This window comes from Canis aureus, chromosome 21 (assembly GCF_053574225.1).
Source record: "Canis aureus isolate CA01 chromosome 21, VMU_Caureus_v.1.0, whole genome shotgun sequence".
NCBI classification, from domain to species: domain Eukaryota; kingdom Metazoa; phylum Chordata; class Mammalia; order Carnivora; family Canidae; genus Canis; species Canis aureus.
The window spans coordinates 17,587,412-17,606,491 of NC_135631.1; the positions used below are offsets into that span (position 1 = coordinate 17,587,412).

The window sequence follows — 19,080 nt, forward strand, 5'->3', positions numbered from 1 at the left end:
GAAGTTACAAAGAAAACCTTGTAAGCTTCCCTGGTCCTGGCCCACCTTTAGGCAGGACTAGAGAATAACCACTTAAAACAACAGGTTCTGTTTTTATTTTGGTGATTTAATTCAAAAATTCCTAGAAGAAACCTTTTGTGACCACCTCAGCTCCTTGTCATTTCAAAGTTTAGAGAACTCTTGACTGCCACAGTTCTTAAATACAGAATTTTGTCTCTGGACAGGAAAGCTCTTTGGATGTAGCCAGAAGTGAGACAGTGGATGATCAAGGGATGAAAGCCCATTAGAGGGAGACTGCCTGGATGTGGCTGGCACTCCAGTTTGGTAGCTCACGGGTCTGTTCTGTTTGTTGAAAGCAAAAAGGCTGTGCCCTAATTTAAAATAGGCCGCCTCAGACACTACATCTCCAGAAGCCTGCCAGAACCCATTATTTTCACTGTCCGTGACTTAAGTATATACACCCTTGCTCTGAAATCCTAGATTAAAACTGTAGCTCAATGACTGGTTTTCCACCTACTGATCTAGTAACAATCTTGGCTCATAGCAACAGATTTTAACTGTTCTGTGTCAAATTTATTTAAAGTCAGATTACAATAGTTTGGGTTTTCTCGTGGACATTTCTAGTTACCTGGCCTGCTGTAAACACTGAAGGAATTTCTTTCACATCCTGCTAGTTTAGGTTCCCTTTCTGTGGCTGTCCTAGAAGTTTAGAAATGTTTTCACATCAGCCTAATAATTTCATTGTTTTACCTAAGGAATGAGGCAGGTCAAAGATTCTTATAAAGATGAGAAGCATTTACCTTTGCTTGCCAGAGATTAAACAAAACAAAACAAAACAAAACCCATAGGCTTGGCCAGGAATTGACCTTGTTGAAGTACACTGGTGATTATTATGGGTGCTTTTTCAGTTGGCTATTCTGTTTCAATGCAAAATTGACCTAGAAGGGAGCTGAGCCTTAACTGGATCACCTCTTAAGATAGATGGTATAGATCTCATCCAGGTGCTTGGTTCTCAACATGATGGGCAGTGTGAAGTGTCCATTGTGGACAGGTATTAGCAAGCTCTGCCTCACTTGTGGACCATGTTCCCCAATCTCATTTTGGTGGTCTCCCTGCCTGCTAATAAGATAATGTAATGAAGACCCAAATTCCCCACAGATCTTTGAATGCCTTGGCTTAAACCCTGACTCTCACATAGAAAGGCACTTACCTCTTAACAGGCAGCCACAGTTCAGCCAGTTTGATAAATGCAATTTTTTTTTTTTTTTTAAAGAAAAACCCTAACAGATCAGACAATGTCCTAAATCAGACCAATTGCACAGAAGAGATGAAAAGAAAGCTTCCCAGGAGAGGAAGAGATGTCCGTGAGAAAGCCAACTGGGCCGAGCTTTACAAAAGCACGGCCCTTCTCATATAATGTGTTAATCTTAGCCCAGCACAGTTGGAGCTGGCTTCTATCCCGGTTGCAGGGGACGCTCCCACGGCAGAGTCTGGGCCTGGAAGGCAGCTTTTGTCAGCAGGTTCAGGACAGCAGGAAAAGCCCTTCCAGTAGAGTCCTGTTAGCGGAGGCTGCTGCTGCTGCTGGCCTGAGAGCCGCCCACGCCTGGGTGGTCTGGACTGTGTCGGTTCTGGGGAAGACAAGGGAGGAGGGCTAAGAGAACAACTAGGAAGTAGCCTTGGCTTCCATCAGGAGGTGCAGGAAAAAGCTGCAACATGCCCTGGGTTTTAATCCTGGGTCCCACCTGAGGCAAAGGACCTTCAAAGACAGGGTGAGACGGGGAGGCTCTGGGTTGCAGCAGCACAGCCCTAACCTACCTTCTTTTTCTTCTTCTCTTTCTTCTTCCTTTTCCGTTCAGGATCCTCCTCTTTTTTCTTTTTCTTCTTCTTGTGATCAGAATCAGATGGTGTTTCTGTAGGAAACAGTGTGTGCCGATCACCTGTAGAACTCAAAATTCCCTACAGCTAGGAACTGAAGACCACAGGAAAACCTAGTCAAGGGCACCTGCTCCTCTAATGGCCAGAAATGATAAGGGAGGCACTGCTAAGGCACTGTTCCAGCTTTCTACTTGAAGGAAACACTAATTATCCTTATACCAGTATCAGGAGAACTTGGGAAGTCTGGGGCTCTGTAAGGAACCTAACTGGGTTTTTAAAAACAGATGGTCCAACAAGGTCCAGGTTTTCTGTCTTTGAATAGAACTGCTGCTTACCTGGGGGAACAGGATCCTGGGTACGGCTCTGTTTGTGCTTGTGCTTATTCTTCTTCTTGGGCGGCTGAATATGCATCAGGCGACACTGCTCTGGTAACTGAAGGAACCAAAGGAAGTTCCAGGTGAGTGGAGGGACAAAATGCTCTGCTCCCATCATCTGTTCTGCTCAGTAAGTTATGGAGGAACAGACTTGGAGAGAGAAACCATCTCCACGCCTTTCAGGCCTCTCCAAGAGGGGACTCACCGGGCCAGTGTGGAGGCGAAAACCAGCCAGCATGGTCCCTGTGATGGGATTAAAAGAGCCACCAAGAATAGGGGGTTTCTCGATGAGAGAACGGAGGCTGCTGTTATCGTGGGAACCAGGCAGATCAATCATTCCTGGCAGGTCCGGCAGGAAGTTACTGAGTTTCTCCTTCACCTTCTTCCCACAAAATTTATTATAGGAATGTTCCAGGTTGTAGTGTGTGATCAGATTGGTGCTGCCTGTCAGCTCGGTGCTACCTAGAGGGCACGGAGAACAAAAAGATACTAGTCCCAAGAGTAGTGAGAATTATAAAGAATTAAATTTAGTTTTTAAAGTAAGAAACAGCAAAACTAAATAACATAATAGACGCTGAAAACATAAACCAAAGAATGGTAATAGTCGGAACAAGGAGAAAAATCGGCAAACATCCAAATAGAGCACAGATGGAAACTCACCCCAAAGAAGACACTCTTCCCCAACTTGGACTCCTCGCAATAATAACTTACGTGATGTAATTACTGTGCTAAACACTGTTCTGGGTGCTTTTCATATAATCTACCAGTGAGAAATTATACTCCCTGGCACAGCAGGATCTTACCTCAGAGCTTAGCTACCGAGCAAGGTAAGGGCCAAAAAGGACAAAGCCTTGAGCATCTGATTAAGGACTTTTTTTTTTTTTTTTTTTTTGCGCTAGCAAGAAACACTAATTATCTTCACATAAGGAACAGGATTTTTAGCTACTGCTGACTAATTTGTTACCACTGTCTCTATTACTAATAATACCAAATATGATGCTTTTTGCCTCAAAGTTAATGCCATAGTTTCCCCTTATCTCTGCAGTGGAGTAACAGCTATCTTGAGCACGCTAATTTTTTTTTTCAAGGTTCAAATGAAAACATTGAAAATTATAAAGTATTCTATAAGTGCAAGGTACTATCAGTATAAATACTGCATGGCTGACTTTTTTCAAAGAATGGAAGTTTGTTAGTAATCTAATAAGGACCTAGTGGCAAAGGGTGTTAGTAATCTAATAAGGACCTAGTAGCTAGCCCACAATTTCATCTACAGTTATGATGAACACGAAGAATGCAAATGACAAAAGTGGCTTGTTCATAATCATTCACTTGGAAAAACCCAGGTTCTGACGTGAGTCCCTTGGGGGCCCAGACAATGTTTGTCTTGTTCACACATGTATTGCTGGTGCCCCATGCAATACACATCTTTGGTGCTCAGTAATTGTTAAGAGAGCAAGGTATTTTCCCTCCGTACCCTAAGGCCTTGCTCTATCCTTCTCTTTTTCCTTTCTCATGCCAAACGTTCCAGAAGCACCGTGTACTGTGGCGGCAGAAGACTCAGTGCCACGGTACTGGCTCCTCCTAAACAGACACTGCCTCCTGCCATTCTAGTTATCCTGCTTTTCCTAAACACTTTATGAGCCCATCCAACATCCTGTTTTGACTACCAGTTCTATGAAGATGATTTCTAAATGTCTCACCCCAGTCTCCTAACACTCCTCTCCTAAAAACTAGTCTTAGGTTTCCAACTTCCTCCTAGTTAATTTCATGCATTCATTTTTTTAAACTCCAAATTTTCTCCACCTCATTTATGTCTTCTCTATTTCAATACATGGCACCCATATTCTCCAGATATTTTTAGAAGCAGTATTCCTCAGGTCAAAAATTTCAATGCTTTCCTATTACCCTCAGGAAAAAGCTCAAATTCCTTAGGTACTCATGGTAAAACACATCTGACTCTAACTTCAGCCACTACTCCCCTATGCCAAATTGCTGACCCATCCAAATGAGTCTCCATCATCTCCTGAAAAACATACTTCTTGTTTCCTTTTAGGAAGTTTGTCTTAGGAAAATTGATGTAATTATAAGACAGTTATTCTAAGTTTTCTTCACCCATATGAAATTTCCAAGGTTTGGCTCAAGTGACAACTCTGTCATTTTGGATCAAGGAACACATTTTGAAAACCAACATGTAGTTTTTTGTTTTTTTAAGTAGACATCTACTCTCAGTGTGGGGCTCGAACTTACAACCCCAAGATCAAGAATTGCATGCTCTACCTACTGAGCCACCCAGGGGCCCCCATCATGTAGTGCTCAATAGTATATGAGGTATGATCACGAAGTAATGAGATCAGCCTTAACAAGAAATATAGTCACTAACCTTTTTTTTTAAAAAAAGGTTTCTTTTTTAAAGACTTTATTTATTCATAGAGACAGAGAGAGAGAGAGAGAGAGAGAGGTAGAGACACAGGCAGAGGGAGAAGCGGGCTCCATGCAGGGAGCCCCACACGGGACTCGATCCCGGGTCTCCAGGATCACGCCCCGGGCTGCAGGCGGCACTAAACCGCTGTGCCACTGGGGCTGCCCTATAGTCACTATCCTTAAACCACATATGTTATATCCCTATGTAAAATAAGCTCCTTAAAAGCAAGGGCTAGATTTATTCTTTTCCTTCTCATCAGGTGCCACCCTTCCTACATACTTGCCCCAAACAGGTAGTAGCATCTGTCAAGTGGTTGATATAAATAGGTACAATTTTATAAATAGAATAAATAAGGTTAGAGAAAGTGCTGGTAGACATCAACCCCTAACTGACCAAAGGAGAGTCAACCTCTCTATGCTTTAGTTTTATTCAAGTGTAACATGCCTATCTCAAGAGGCTATTCTCAGTATCAAATTCTATTACATACCTAACTGCACTGTGAACTTCAAAGCACCAGGCCAATATGCATTATTATTTCCCTCAACCCCTGATGTAGCAGTAGAACTTGGGAGGAACTGAGGGGCAACTTGGAGATTTAACGTGTCCAAAGCGACTCTTGATTTCCATTTCCTCAAACGTGTTCCTTCTTGGTCTTAGCACTACCATCCACCCAACTATTCAAGCCAGGAATTCACAAGTTCCTCCCTACTTCTATATTCAACCCTTCATTCCTCTAAGCTCTGCCCCTAACATTTACCCTGCATCAGTTCACTTCTCTCCTGCACTGCTACTGCCTAGTCCAAACCATCATCTCCTTCCGGGACTACTATGCAGTAACTTCTGGCTGATTTCCCCACTTTCCATTCTTAATGTAGTTGTTTGGATAATTAAAAATAAGTAAAATCAGATCGTGTCACTTTCCTGTGTGCTAACATGGCTCCCCCTGAGGGGCATCTGGCTGGCTCAGTTGGTACAGCAGGTGGCTCCTGATCTCGGGTGGTGCATTTGAGCCCCAGTTTGAGTACAGAGATTACTAAAAAAAATTTTTAAAAATACAACGGCTCCCCTGAACTTAAAATCTAAATGCTTTACAAAGGCTGTCTCCCCCACGCCCTCCATCTCCTATCACTCCTTCCCTTGAAACTTCACTGGAGTCCAACTGGTCTTCTGATCCTCGGATAGTCCATGGTTTTCCCTCACACCAGGGCTTCTGACCTCATTTCTTGCGTGTTATCTCTCCCACTCACACGTGACTGGCTCTTTACGCTCAAATATTATCTACGCGGAGATGGCTTCTTTGATCACTCTGGCTAAAGCCTCAACTCTTTATCACATTTTCTCCTTGTAGCACTAACCACTGTGTGATGTTATCTAGTGCACTGTGCCGCCGCCTCCTTTGAAATGTAAACTCCAAAACAGGCAGAGGTACCTGTCAGCCCTAGTCACTTCTGTATCTTAAGCATTTAGAACAGTGCTTTTGGTACACGGTAGGTGCTCAACAAAACAATTCTTTGGTTCGAGTCTCCTCCCTCCTTCGGGTAGTTGAGGAAACGCGGAAGCCCTCAGGAAGACGGCAACACGCCTCAAACCAAGAGCATGTCTGTGACAGATCTGGAAAACCTTAGGTCTGCACGGATGTTAAATCAGGCGTCTCGAGTTCCAAACTCAAACCCCGGAGAGTTTTCAGGGAACCATAAGCCAGCATCAGGGACAGAGCCAGATTCGGTGTGAAAGATGGGTCGCCGAAAGGCCTTCTCTCCCCCTTCCCAACCAGGCCAAAAATTCATGTCAACCCTTCGGTCGCGAGTCCTCAGCGCCCTCCCGACTCGGAGCTCCGAGGCCCGGCACGCGTTGCCTAGGATACCCCGCACCTCCCCCGGCTGGCCGAGAGCCACGCCCACCGCCTCCTCGGTACGATCCGATTGGCTGCCTTCTGCCAGGCCTAGTACTCACCTGGCAGTTCCCGCATAAGGTAGAAGGGACCGCAGCCAGCCGCCGACTTGTCGGCGCCAGGAGGAGCCGTGGCCGCGGTGGACGGCGGGGCCGTGCCGGGGCCCCCGCCCGGAGGAGGGGGAGGAGGAGGTGGAGGCTTTCCTGGTCCGAAGCCGAGCGCGCTTGGTGGTGGTGGTGGGTCAGCTTGAGCTCCGAACAGCGCCGAGAAATTCTCCATCGTCTCCTCCGCCCCGGCGCGGTCCCTGTGTCTGGCGTCGGTCGTTTTCATTGGACAATCCTCTCACGATGTCCCGCCCCCTTCCTCTAGGAGCCGCTTTTCATTGGGTGCCCCGCCTACCGTTTTCTGGCAGCTACTTCCGTCGCTTTATGAGAACGTTCCGGAAGTGCTATCTAACTTGCAGAGATTCCCCTAAAGGCCGTCTCCGTGCGCCACCGCCGCATATCCAATAAAATGACTTAAGTGGAGAAAGCGACATCTAGGTCGGCCAATAAGACGTCAAAGCCCCTTACCTTCCGCAACGTCCAATCAGAGATCTACTTCCGGGCGCGGAGGCGGTGCATCCGAGGCCAAACCCAATGGAAGGCTCGCTGGTGGAAGGGGCGGGGCCAGACCTACAGACGCCGAAGCTCCGCGGGCGCCGCAAAGGCCGGAAAGATGGCGGTCCTGGCACCTCTAATCGCTCTGGTGTATTCGGTGCCACGACTTTCACGATGGCTGGCCCGACCTTATTATCTCCTGTCAGCCCTGCTTTCTGTTGCATTCTTACTCGTGAGGAAGCTGCCCCCTCTCTGTAGCAGTCTCCCCACGCAGCGCGAAGACGGCAACCCGTGTGACTTTGACTGGGTGAGCGGACCCCGCGACCTTCACTGTCCCTGCTCCCCGAGGTTGCATGCGGGAGCCTCGAGGTCCCGAGCCCGTCGCGGCCTCACAGACTATTAGAATGTGGGGCCTGGAGCATCGTCGAGCCTAAACCTCTTCGTGCTTCATTGAGATGGGCAGACAGCGGGTTAGCCTGCACGGCCGCCTGGCTCTTAGGATTCTGGAGTGCAGGGTTCTTCCCATCGCCCCGTTCATGCTGGTCAGCGGCCGTACCCAAACTCGCCACGTGTCCAGTATTTCACAGGGCCGCCCTTTATGTAAAGCTTCTGGAGGAGCTGGTGAGGTATAAACAAGGCGGGTCGTGGTGCCCCCGTTTAACTGATGGAGAGCTTGACCTCGGCGTAGTCGCCAGGGAGCCCACCGGTGAGGGACTGCGACCCGCAGCCACCCCTGCACGCTTTGGCAGCCGTTCCTGGATTCAGTTAACACTCCCAGGGCGCGCGTTACCTGCTAGGCCCGCTGCCGCATTCCGAGGATGCAAAAACATCAACACAGGCGTTAGGCCCCCTGAAAAGGAATCGTAAAAACAAAATTGTAAAGAAATCTCCCTTGAGACTTGCTGTCCTCGAGTAGGTGCGGAGTAAAAGGAGTTGAAGCTCTGTGCGCCCTGCTGTACAGCAGCGGGTGTGTTCTGCGGGAAGGGAAGGGGGGTCAACCTGAGTTTTCGTCTTTTTTTTCTTCCCCCAGCCCCCAAAGTGAGTCTTGACCTTTACCGGAACCCACTCCCTTATTTTGTTCCTCCATCCCTTGTTAATGCTTTCCTACATCCTCTGTGCTTTCCCAGACACTATGACAAAAAAAGCTCAAGTGTAGCCATGCTTGTTTAGAAGTTCCTTTTTTTTTTTTAAAGATTTTATTTATTTATTCATTAGAGACACACACACACACACAGGCAGAGGGAGAAGCAGGCTCCGTGCAGGGAGCCCGACGTGGGACTCGACCCGGGGTCTCCAGGATCATGCCCTGGGCTGAAGGCAGTGCTAAGCCGCTGAGCCACCCGGGCTGCCCCCAGAAGTCCCGATTTTTACAGTGATTCCCCCCTTATCTGAGGCAGGTGGGGTGGTGGATCGTCATTGCAATACCCACCCCCTACCACCAGGGGTTGCCTGAAACCCTGGTTAGTACCCGACCTTATATATATATATATATGATGTTTTGTCTCATGTACATACCTGTGATAAGTTTATTCACAATTTAGGTACAGTAAGAGATTAACAACAATAACTAATAAAATAAGGCAGTTTTAACAACATAACACAATGAAACTTACGTCAGTGTGGTCTGTCTCCCTCAAAATATCTTATTGTACTATATTCATCCTTATGATGATGATGATATCAGATGATGAAGTGAGCTGAGTGACACAGGCATCATAACAGCATTAGGCTACTGTTGACTTTCTGTTGATAAGTCAGGAGGATGATCTGTTTCCGGACTGTGGTTGACTGCAGGTAGCTAAAACCACAGATAAGGGAGGACTACTGTATTCCATACTGATTTAACCAAAATGGGACTCAAAAGATATAAGTGGGTAGTAGTAAAGATTTTAGTTAAGTGTAGAGATTTTTTTTTTTAAAGATTTTTATTTATTTATTCATGAGAGACACAGAGAGTGAGGCAGAGACATAGGCAGAGGGAGAAGCAGGCTCCCCATGGGGAGCCGGATGTGGGACTCCATACCAGGACCCCAGGATTACGACCTGAGCTGAAGGCAGTTGCTCAACCACTGAGCCACTCACGTGCACTGTGTAGGGATCTTTTATATAACTAAATTCGCTGTATACTCTCATTTAATAATATGCAAAATACTGGAACTTTTTGTATTTTACTATTTCCCTGATAGAATTTTTAAAAATTAATTACATAGAGTTCATAGCCAGTGTTTGTTTTCCTGGAGAAGCCATGTTTTACTGATTTACCTTAGTGACTGGGAAGTTAGGATATTAAAGTAAATAAAGTTAGCAATAACAGGTAAATAAAAATAACAGGTAAACACGGAATTTTCAGTGACATGACAAAAGTTTATTTCTAAATGAAAAGAAAGATGCATTTTGTGCTTCCTATATATGTTGTCTTTCAGAGTAAACAAATAATTGGTAAGGGAATGTTGATTTCTTAATAGTCAAATCTGGGCTAATAAATATGGAAGGATGGATAAAATTTAAAAATCCTTTAGCAGGGATCCCTGGGTGGCGCAGCTGTTTGGCGCCTACCTTTGGCCCAGGGTGCGATCCTGGAGACCCGGAAAAAAGATGTGGATTTTAATCAAGCTTTTAGATTTCATTGCCACTTTACAAGAAATATGGGAGATAGAAAATCATCAGAAGAACACATACCAAATCCAGAAAGCAGGAAAGTTGACAGTACTAATGATTCAATGTCTTCAGGAGATAGGTAGAAAAGAATAGATATCCTTTAGAGATAAAGGAATACCAAAGAGGGCAGCCCCAGTGGCTCAGCAGTTTAGTGCCTTCGGTCCGGGGCTTGATCCTGGAGACCTGGGATGGAGTCCCACATTGGGCTCCCTGCATGGAGCCTGCTTCTCCCTCTGCCTGTGTCTCTGTCTCTCTGTGTGTGTCTCTCATGAATAAATAAATAAATAAATCTTAAAAGAAAAAAAAAGGAAGACCAAAGAAACACTTCAGCCAAATGTACTATGTGGATCTGGCTTGCTTGTTTCTAATTTGAACAAACTGCACAAAGACAATTTGAAATTACTGGGATCATTTGCATAAGGACAGAGTATTAAATGACAGTAAAGAATTATTATTTGTGTTAGGTGTGATAGTGGCATTTTGGTTTGTTTAAAAAAAAAAAAGGGCAGCCTGGGTGGCTCAGCGGTTTGGTGCAGCCTTCAGCCCAGGGCCTGATCCCAGAGACCCAGGATCGAGTCCCGCATCGGGCTCCCTGGATGGAGCCTGCTTCTCCCTCTGCCAGTGTCTCTGCCTCTCTCTCTGTGTCTCTCATGAATAAATAAAATCTTAAAAAAAAAAAAAAGTCATCCCAGAGTGTCTGGGTTGGTCAGTTGGAAGAGCACATAGTTCTTGATCTTGGGGTTGTAAGTTTGAGCCCTCATTGGGAGTAGAGGTGACTAAAAAAAATAAAGATAAAAAACCGGGGGTGGGGGCTTCTTTAAAAAAAAAAAGTCCTTTGGGTGCCTGAGTGGCTCAGTAAGTTGGTTGACCCTACAGCTCTTGATTTTGGCTCAGGGCATGATCTCAAGGTGGTGAGATGGAGCCCAACAATGGGCTCTGCACTGGGTGGAGTCGGCTTGAGGTTCTCTTTCTCTCTCTCTCTCTCTCTCTCTCTCTCTCTCCTCTCCTCTCCTTCCTCCATCCTTCCCTTCCTCCCCCTCTCTCCCTCCCTCTCCCTCTGTCCCCTCCTTTAAAAAAGAGTCCTTATTTGTAAGAGATAAACACTGAAATATTTATAGGTGAATTGATACAGTTAGTATTTGCTTTAAGTTTCTCCAAAAACAGGGATCCCTGGGTGGCGCAGTGGTTTGGCGCCTGCCTTTGGCCCAGGGCGTGATCCTGGAGACCCGGGATCGAATCCCACATCGGGCTCCCGGTGCATGGAGCCTGCTTCTCCCTCTGCCTGTGTCTCTGCCTCTCTCTCTCTGTGACTATCATAAATAAATAAATAAAAATTAAAAAATTTAAGTTTCTCCAAAAACAGTGGGTAGCATAGATAAATTGAAACTGTTTTGGCAAAATGTTACTGTTAAATCTGAGTAGTAGGGATTTATTAAGAAATTGTCGGGGAAGAAAAAAATTTTTTCCTCTACCTTTCTGAGACCTTGGCTTAACCCCTGTAATAAAAGACATTAAAAACAAAAGATAAACAAGTTTATTAACATGTATACCTCACGTATGCATGGGAGATACCCAGGGAAAATGAATGAACTCAGAGGTGGATTAGAACTCTGGCTTATATTACGTCCTCAACAAAGAGCAATATATATTTGGAGAAATGACTGGAGAAAGGAAAGAAGTTTTAGGCTTCCAAGGAGGGCAAACTGTGGGAAGGTAAACTAATGGTAGATAAAGGCTTGTTTGTTAGTTTCCTCTGGCGCTGTCTCCAGGCTGATAGGGTCTCTCTAAATTTGTCTCCCTTGATTAACTTTTGTCCTTTTTGGTAGAGAAGGATACTTTAAAAAATTTATGTTGTGCTTCGGGGCACCTGGGTAGCTCAGTCAATTAGGCTTGTGACTCTTGGTTTTGGCTCAGGTCATGATCTCAGGGCCTTGAGATTGACCACGACATGGGGTTTCCAGCCCAGCTCAGAGTCTGCTTGAGATTCTCTCCCTTTTCCTCCCCCTCTGCCCCTCCCTGTGCTTGTGCGCATGCTCTCTTTCTCTCTCAAATGAATAAGCAAAATCTTTAAAAAAAAAAAAAAAAAAAAAGAGTCCTGCTTTTAGAGAAATAGAGGGAAGGGAAGGAGCTTTTCTTGTATCTACTTCTTAATTGCTTTTAGGCTCAAAGTTATTATGGAGGATAATCCAAAATAGCATATTTTTTAGGGTGGCACATTCTGCTACTATTTAGTATCCTCTCTATCCTTATGTATGTTTGCACTTTTCCATGATACAAAGTTTAAAAACAAGGAACAAACAGGCAGAGCAACCAGAGAGGCTCTACTTCATATTGGTACATTTGGAATCCAGGCTCATGCTGTCTCACTTTAGGGCCTTAAGGCCATGCCAGCATCCAGCCAGCCAGCAGATGAAGACAGGAAGCTGGAATGCGAGGACACACGCTTTCTAACTGCCTAGCACAGGCATGGCACATTGCTTCCACTCACATTCCACGCAGGAGTGCTAGTCACACAGCGCTACTTCAATGCAAGTAGACTGAGGGAGTACAGCTGCAGTGTGCCTGGGAGGAAAGAGAAGTTGGGTATGGCTTATACACAGCCAATCTTTGCCATCGGGGTCTTCTGTGTAACCACAGGTCCTTTCTTTTTTTTAAGTTACCTTCCCACATTAAGTGCCAATTCTAACCCAATTTCATTTGTGAAAATGTGCTACTTTCTGCTCAGGTATACTTAGTAAGGTCTGTCGTATTCCCTAACTCCCATTTACGTGTCTTATTTCTAAAGCTAGTCAGTTACTTTTTGTTGGAGATGATGCTAAAAATCCAGGACCTAGGTTCCCTGACTTCTACCTGTATTTTGTAGTTGATTGGTTTTGTGTGAAAGAGTGATATGGGTCCCTGTATTGTAAACAGAAAGGTCTGGAAGGCCTCAGATGGTCTACTCTCGAGTTGCCAATCCCCTCATGCTCACTCCCACAGGGGGTGCATTGCAATCTTTACTCTTTGAAATTACCTTGTTGGTATCTTTGTCATGATTACCATCCATCTCATGGACCTTAGAGTCTAGAAAGTGAGAAAGAACTGGAAGCTGAAGGTGCTGAAAAGGGCCTTCTAAAGCCCTGAGATGCCTCTTTCAGTTCTCAAATCCTATTAAAGGTGCATGGATTATCACTATGAATATTGGATGGGAAGGAGTGACTTAATGTAAACAGAACCCCAAAAGCAGAACAGCCAGATATTGTACTAATGGGATATTACAGAGGAAGTTTCCCTTGAAAAATTTTATTTTGCCGGGATCACACTGAGTTGGTTATATTGTCTTACAGTTTTATATGGGACTAGACTTTATGCAGTTCTTTCATACCCATGATCTCATTTACTCCTCCCAGTAACTTTTTGAGATAACTAGCATTCCATGGAGGAAACCAAAGCTCAGGTTAAATGATGTACTGGAAGGCACCAGACAGTTTATGGCAGGAGTGGGTTGAACCTGACTGGTGTTTTTCCCACTGCATCTTCACCAACTCCAGTTATTTCTTTGTTGGTGCCGTTCCCAATCTGGATCTCAGTTGGTTTTTATTCCATATTGGGCTCCCTTCCCCAGCTAAAGCATCTGGGTTTATGGCATTCCTGTCACTTTGATTCTGTTCCAGAGAGAAGTAGAGATCCTCATGTTCCTCAGTGCCATCGTGATGATGAAGAACCGCAGATCCAGTGAGTTTAGCCTGCTCCTCGGTTTCTCGGGCCTCATGCCCTCCAGAGGTGCTTTCAGTCTCGTTATGAGAGGGGCATTATTTGGTGAATGAGTCCCTCATTCCACGCCAGGGCCGAATTTGATCTTGGACTTATCCTCTTCCCCCCTCTCCCATTTCAAAGTACCACAGGAAGAGTGACAAACAGGATATGGGAGTATGCAGCCCAGCCTGACCTGTGACATCTTTGTGTTTCAGTCACTGTGGAGCAGCATATAGGCAACATCTTCATGTTTAGTAAAGTGGCCAATGCAATTCTTTTCTTCCGTCTGGATATTCGCATGGGCCTGCTTTACATCACACTGTGCATAGGTAAGGAGACTGGTTGTGCGAACCAAATTCCAACCCCAGACAGGTCTCTCCATACCCTTCTTCCATATCTTGTATATAATTAATTATGTACGTGGCTCAGGTGATAAGAATCTATGGAAATTTTAGGAAGAAGGGAATGTGTCAGTGGTCTGCATATGTCCACAAAGTGTATTCTTTGGTGCCTAAAATCTTTGAGTCAGTTTGAAAGTAAACCCCCTGGGCAGCCCCAGTGGCGCAGCGGTTTAGCACCTCCTGCAGCCCATGGTGTGATCCTGGAGACCCTGGATCAAGTCCCAAGTCGAGCTCCTTACATGGAGCCTGCTTCTCTCTCTGCCTGTGTCTCTGCCTCTCTCTCTCTCTCGTTCTCTCGCTCTGTGTCTCTCATGAATAAATTAAAAAAAAAAAGAAAAGGAAAGTAAATCCCCTGCCTTTAATATGTCTCCTCTGACATTTTTTTTTTTTCTGTTTTTAGTGTTCCTGATGACATGCAAGCCTCCCCTGTATATGGGCCCTGAATATATCAAGTACTTCAATGATAAGACCATTGATGTGAGTTCTCTTCCTTTCTTCTGTTTCTTGGGTCCCTTTTGGGTGATTTTGTAGCTGTGCTTTTTATTCACTAGGGGTAACTTCTTCAGAGTAGATGTCAAGGGCACTGTGGTTCGTTATTGGAGCTAGGGAGAGAGGGGAGAGAAAGCCAGGGCCAGCAATTAGACGCTTAAGTCTGAACTTTTCTGGGAACCTGTGTGATCCAGCTCACTGTTTCTTCCCTGTGTGTGGCAGGAAGAGCTAGAGCGGGACAAGAGGGTCACTTGGATTGTGGAGTTCTTTGCCAATTGGTCTAATGACTGCCAGTCGTTTGCTCCCATCTATGCTGACCTCTCCCTCAAGTGAGTACTGCATAGGGACGGATGATGGAAGCAGAAGTGCTATACTTTCCCTCTCATTGTTTTTGGCTTTCTTTTTTCTTTTCTTTTCTTTTCTTTTCTTTTCTTTTCTTTTCTTTTCTTTTCTTTTCTTTTCTTTTCTTTCTTTTTTCTTTTCTTTTCTTTTCTTTTCTTTTCTTTTCTTTTCTTTTCTTTCTTTTCTTTTCTTTTCTTTTCTTTTCTTTTCTTTTCTTTTCTTTTCTTTTCTTTTCTTTTCTTTTCTTTTTTTCTTTTCTTCCTTTCCTTTCTTTCCTTTCTTCACGTTGCAACCAAAGGCATTTCTCCCTGCTCCCCAAATATCTGCATTTCCAGTTCTCTTGATCCATTTTCTTCTTTTACTGTGTTAAATTAAATAATATATTTTTCTTAGGTACAACTGTACGGGGCTAAATTTTGGGAAGGTGGACGTCGGACGCTATACTGATGTTAGTGTACGGTATGTAAGGGTCTGGACAGAGGGTCTGAGCATAAGTCGTTTTGAGTAGTGTAGATAGATGCATTTACAGAGTACCTTCTGGGCCCTGTAGGTACAAAGTGAGCACATCACCCCTCACCAAGCAGCTCCCGACCCTGATCCTGTTCCAAGGTGGCAAGGAGGTCATGCGGCGGCCACAGATTGACAAGAAAGGACGAGCTGTCTCTTGGACCTTCTCTGAGGTATCTGAATGAGTGAGTGGCTTGGAGAAGCATATGGAACAGTGGTGGGCTTTGGAGGCCAACTTGGGTTTGATTGCTGGCTCTGCCCCTTGCCCACTAGTTGTGAGAGTGTGGACTAGTTAACCAGATTTCATTCATGAATTCGCTCAGCAAATTTGTGCTTCTACCGTGTGCCAGAACTTCTAGTACCAGAGAACAGTTATTAAGATTCCATCTCAGAGGCCCTAGTCAGTATAGTCTATAGGCCTGAGGTTCCTTGGCAGTAAATTGGAGAGAGTAACACTTGCATCACAGGGTCGTTTTGTGGAGTATATTAAATAATATAGCTGTAATTCTTGGCATGGTGATTGTCACATAATGGGTATTTAATTGTACAGGGTTGACTTGTCCAGGTACCCAAAAAAGGAGAGTTAGGTTAGAGTAGATTTCTGTCTTTTCCTTCCTTCTTTTCTAGACTGTGTCTAAATACTTCTTACTTCCCAGTAAGTACTTGCCAACCAGAACCCTGATGTGTGTACGCACACCTCTTTTGTGCAGGAGAATGTGATCCGAGAATTCAACTTGAATGAACTCTATCAACGGGCCAAGAAGCTATCAAAGGCTGGAGATAATATCCCCGAGGAGCAGCCTGTGGCCCCCACCCCCATGGAAGTACCAGATGGGGAAAGCAAGAAAGACAAATAGAATCCCTGCCTTGTCTGTGCTTCCTCACCTTTGAGGCCCTGTCCCTCCTGTAACCACAAGCCTTGTGTGAGGCCTGGGCCTTTTATTTATGTTTTCTCCTTTGGCTCTACCTGAGTGGGGCAGGGTGCTGCTTCTGATTTTAAAGAGGCTTCCAGGGAATTGACAGGCACCCTCCAGGAAGGCCTCCACTGCTGTGGCCAACTTTCACTGGAAGAAGGGAGAAATCTACAATGGATGAAGAAAGGCTTTCCTTCCAAGCTTGGGTCACTGTATCAGTTATGGTTACCACTCACATGTCCCCACTATGCTGTGTTTTCATCTCTCCTCTCAGTGGACCTACACAGTCTGCTTAGATTACATTCAACCTAAAACAGAAGACCCCTGGGTATGGAGTCTGCACCAGGATTTTCCCCTCAAGGACCCTTGCTGCTTTAGGCACTTCTGGCTTGGTCTGTGGCCTTCATTAAAAAGTGTAAGACTAACTTTGTCACTGGTCCCAAGGAGACACTTTTAACCACTGAGTGTACTCATTGGAGATAATATTGAATAATAGCCCTGTTTTTTGGGAGTTTGGGAGGAAGGGGAATAGGTTTGAGACCTTCGTTTGTGTGGTAGGGCCTGGAGGAGAAAGCCCTTGGGCAGGAATGGGGTTTCACTTACTCCCCCACCTACTCCCAACACCCAGTAGATGGTTTTCCATAATAAACTGGGATTTCCTTTTGATTCTGCCTTTGTGGGTTCCTCGCCTATTAGAAAAGCCTGGCCACTGCATAGGGAGTGCCTGTCTCCTCACCTGCTGGGCTTGGTCCCCAGAATCGGGGAGGGATGGGAAGGCAAGTTTCTCTAATGCTAGAGAGTACTGACTTCACCGAGTTAGGCTGGGAGTTTGGTTTGGGATTGGTCCGCGGTTCCTACGGAGCAGAGTGGCGGCGGGGGTGGGACTTGTGTGTGGTCGTGCACGCTTTTTACCCCGACGGAAGCTTACTGAAACGCCTGTGTGAAGCCAGGCTTCTTTCAGAGCTGCTTGTCCGCGCTCCCCCGCCGCCGCGGGCGGAGTGGTTGTGCCCAGGCAGCCCCGCCTCCCCCCGCGGGCATGTGCCCAGAGAGCTCCCCCCGCCGCTGGCGGAGTGGTTGTGCCTAGAGAGCTTCCCTCCCGCCGTGGGCGGAGTGGTTGTGCCCAGGCAGCCCCGCCTCCCCCCGCGGGCATGTGCCTAGAGAGCTCCCCTCCCGCTGTGGGCGGAGTGGTTGTGCCCAGAGAGCTCCCCTCCCGCCCCCCGCCGTCGCGGGCGGAGTGGTTGTGCCCAGGCAGCCCCGCCTCCAGGCCGCGTGTGCGCCGGCCACGCTCGGTGCGCCCCGGGGGAGGCATTGTTCCGCCGGCGGGCTTTCTGGCCTGCGGTTTGGAGCTCAGCGCGTGGAGCGGCGTTGGCCGGACCCCTATTGCCGCCCAGGTCAGCTCGGCTCCAGGCGCCATGGCTTCTCGCGGGAGGAAGCGGAAGGCCGAGGCGGCGGGGGTCGCGGCGGCGGAGAAACGGGAGAAGCCGGCGAGCGGCAGGAAGGCCGTGGAGGAGGCGACCGTCGTGATCGAGCATTGGTGAGGGGCCCCCGGAGGCCCGGGGAGGCCCGGGGAGGCGGGCCGGGGCGCCGCACTCCGAGGCCCCCGCCTCCGACCTTCCCCTTTTTCCCCTAGCACGAGCTGACGCGTCTACGGGCGCAACGCCGCGGCCCTGAGCCAGGCGCTGCGCCTGGAGACCCCGGAGCTCCCGGTGGAGGTGAATCCGGCCAAGCCCCGGCGGGGCAGCTTCGAGGTGACGCTGCTGCGCCCGGACGGCAGCAGTGAGTGGGGCCCCGCCCCGGGGAGCAGGCGGGAGGGCCTCGGGCTCTGGGGCACACGCTGGCGCATCCCGAAGTGACTTCGTTTCCTTGGTCTTTTCCCAGGTGTGGAGCTTTGGACTGGGATTAAGAAGGGGCCCCCACGCAAACTCAAGTTCCCTGAGCCTCAAGAGGTGGTGAAGGCGCTGAAGCAGCACCTTTCGTAGGGTGTTTGGGCAGAAGTCCTCGTGCTGAGGTTTGAAGGGGACAGGAGGGGTGGATTGGGAGTATTTGCGAAGCAGCCCTCGAGGTGTCCTCACCTCAGGCAGCATCTACAACTTAGAACTCCTCTTGCTCAGGTTTTCCCGTTTGTGCTTGTAGAAAAATAGAAATCGGCCACAAAGTTGTTTATTCTTAAGGTGTGAAGGACTATAGAAACGCAATTTGTGCCCTTTGAAGATGAGGTTATTACTCTGGGGGGTATGGACCCTTTTCATCTTTGTTAAATTTATTTTGCACACCTGTGGCAATTGTTTTTCTTTAGCTGGTGGTGTAATAAATCCCACCGGTTTCCTCGTTTGTGAGTTAGTCATTGATAATGTCCAGATTTTTCTCCTTCCTTTACTGGCAGAGTCTTTGTGTAACCTCATGTGTGCTTACCCCTACCCTACCTTCTTGTGTTTTTTGTTCCTAGGTTTTCTGTTAAATCTCATGTAAAACCTATGGTTGTGTCACTCGTGGCCCCCAAAATTTAGTGGTTGGTCATGTTAGGCACCTGATATATTGAGTGAAATATACAAGGAGGATGCAATCCTTGAAATCTCCTGGGTTTGTGGGTTCTGAGGGTGGGCAGTCCTCTGGCTTTAGGATTGCTTGGACCCCTTCTCTAACCTTTTTCCTCTCCCCATCATTTCACAGCATATCCCTGGTGATGTTGGAGCATTTATGACGGAACATGGCCAAACTTCAGTCATGTACCTGAAGCCATGGTTTCTTCCCTCCAGAAATGATGGTTCATTTGTGAGGCAGCCCTCTAGTAAGGCAATGAAAAGTTCTTGGTTTGTTTAATAAAAGTTGAAATAAAGTATTTGAAAGTAATAAAACTTAATCTTATGGTAAGA

The 19,080-nt window shown here is 46.7% G+C and overlaps 3 protein-coding genes across 10 annotated transcripts; 2 read left to right on the forward strand and 1 right to left on the reverse strand.

Annotated features, from left to right (window-relative positions):
• Positions 1-85: 85 nt before the first annotated feature.
• Positions 86-7,084, reverse strand: MED19 (mediator complex subunit 19). 2 transcript variants are annotated; one of them, XM_077863352.1, is made up of 5 exons: positions 6,625-7,084; positions 2,455-2,711; positions 2,211-2,307; positions 1,816-1,937; positions 86-1,628 (listed from the first exon to the last, which is right to left on the reverse strand). In XM_077863352.1, exons 1-5 carry the CDS (start codon positions 6,890-6,892, stop codon positions 1,560-1,562), a joined length of 813 nt encoding a protein of 270 aa, XP_077719478.1. In that variant the 5' UTR covers positions 6,893-7,084; the 3' UTR covers positions 86-1,559. The 2 variants fall into 2 exon arrangements, with proteins under 2 accessions (XP_077719478.1, XP_077719479.1); XM_077863353.1 differs by having other exon boundaries at positions 1,816-1,910; positions 6,625-7,073.
• A 114-nt stretch (positions 7,085-7,198) lies between these two features.
• On the forward strand, positions 7,199-16,873 carry TMX2 (thioredoxin related transmembrane protein 2). 6 transcript variants are annotated; one of them, XM_077863346.1, is made up of 8 exons: positions 7,214-7,468; positions 13,473-13,533; positions 13,770-13,883; positions 14,356-14,432; positions 14,667-14,773; positions 15,180-15,245; positions 15,337-15,466; positions 16,004-16,873. In XM_077863346.1, the coding sequence occupies exons 1-8, from the start codon at positions 7,280-7,282 to the stop codon at positions 16,148-16,150; spliced, it is 891 nt and encodes a 296-aa protein (XP_077719472.1). In that variant the 5' UTR covers positions 7,214-7,279; the 3' UTR covers positions 16,151-16,873. The 6 variants fall into 6 exon arrangements, with proteins under 6 accessions (XP_077719477.1, XP_077719473.1, XP_077719472.1 ...); XM_077863349.1 differs by lacking the exon at positions 7,214-7,468 and adding an exon at positions 8,056-8,077; XM_077863348.1 differs by lacking the exon at positions 7,214-7,468 and adding an exon at positions 8,067-8,128.
• Positions 16,874-17,432: 559 nt separating this feature from the next.
• SELENOH (selenoprotein H) lies at positions 17,433-19,062 on the forward strand. 2 transcript variants are annotated; one of them, XR_013360023.1, is made up of 5 exons: positions 17,433-17,741; positions 17,838-17,983; positions 18,086-18,215; positions 18,654-18,742; positions 18,878-19,062. XR_013360023.1 is itself a non-coding variant. In XM_077863354.1 (4 exons), exons 1-3 carry the CDS (start codon positions 17,620-17,622, stop codon positions 18,184-18,186), a joined length of 369 nt encoding a protein of 122 aa, XP_077719480.1. In that variant the 5' UTR covers positions 17,442-17,619; the 3' UTR covers positions 18,187-18,215; positions 18,878-19,062. The 2 variants fall into 2 exon arrangements, 1 of the variants encoding a protein (XP_077719480.1); XM_077863354.1 differs by lacking the exon at positions 18,654-18,742 and having other exon boundaries at positions 17,442-17,741.
• The last annotated feature ends 18 nt before the right edge of the window (positions 19,063-19,080 follow it).

What these genes read in the sequence shown, in the direction of transcription:
- TMX2 (XM_077863346.1), top strand. Translation starts at nt 7,280, where the DNA reads ATGGCGGTCCTGGCACCTCTAATCGCTCTGGTGTATTCGGTGCCACGA. An exon ending in GATGAAGAACCGCAGATCCA is followed by an intron (nt 13,534 to 13,769) that starts GTGAGTTTAGCC and finishes TTTGTGTTTCAG; the next exon opens with TCACTGTGGAGCAGCATATA. An exon ending in TATACTGATGTTAGTGTACG is followed by an intron (nt 15,246 to 15,336) that starts GTATGTAAGGGT and finishes TGGGCCCTGTAG; the next exon opens with GTACAAAGTGAGCACATCAC.
- MED19 (XM_077863352.1), bottom strand. Translation starts at nt 6,892, where the DNA reads ATGAAAACGACCGACGCCAGACACAGGGACCGCGCCGGGGCGGAGGAG. An exon ending in TTCGCCTCCACACTGGCCCG is followed by an intron (nt 2,308 to 2,454) that starts GTGAGTCCCCTC and finishes TGGTTCCTTCAG; the next exon opens with TTACCAGAGCAGTGTCGCCT. An exon ending in AAGAGAAGAAGAAAAAGAAG is followed by an intron (nt 1,629 to 1,815) that starts GTAGGTTAGGGC and finishes TGTCTTCCCCAG; the next exon opens with AACCGACACAGTCCAGACCA.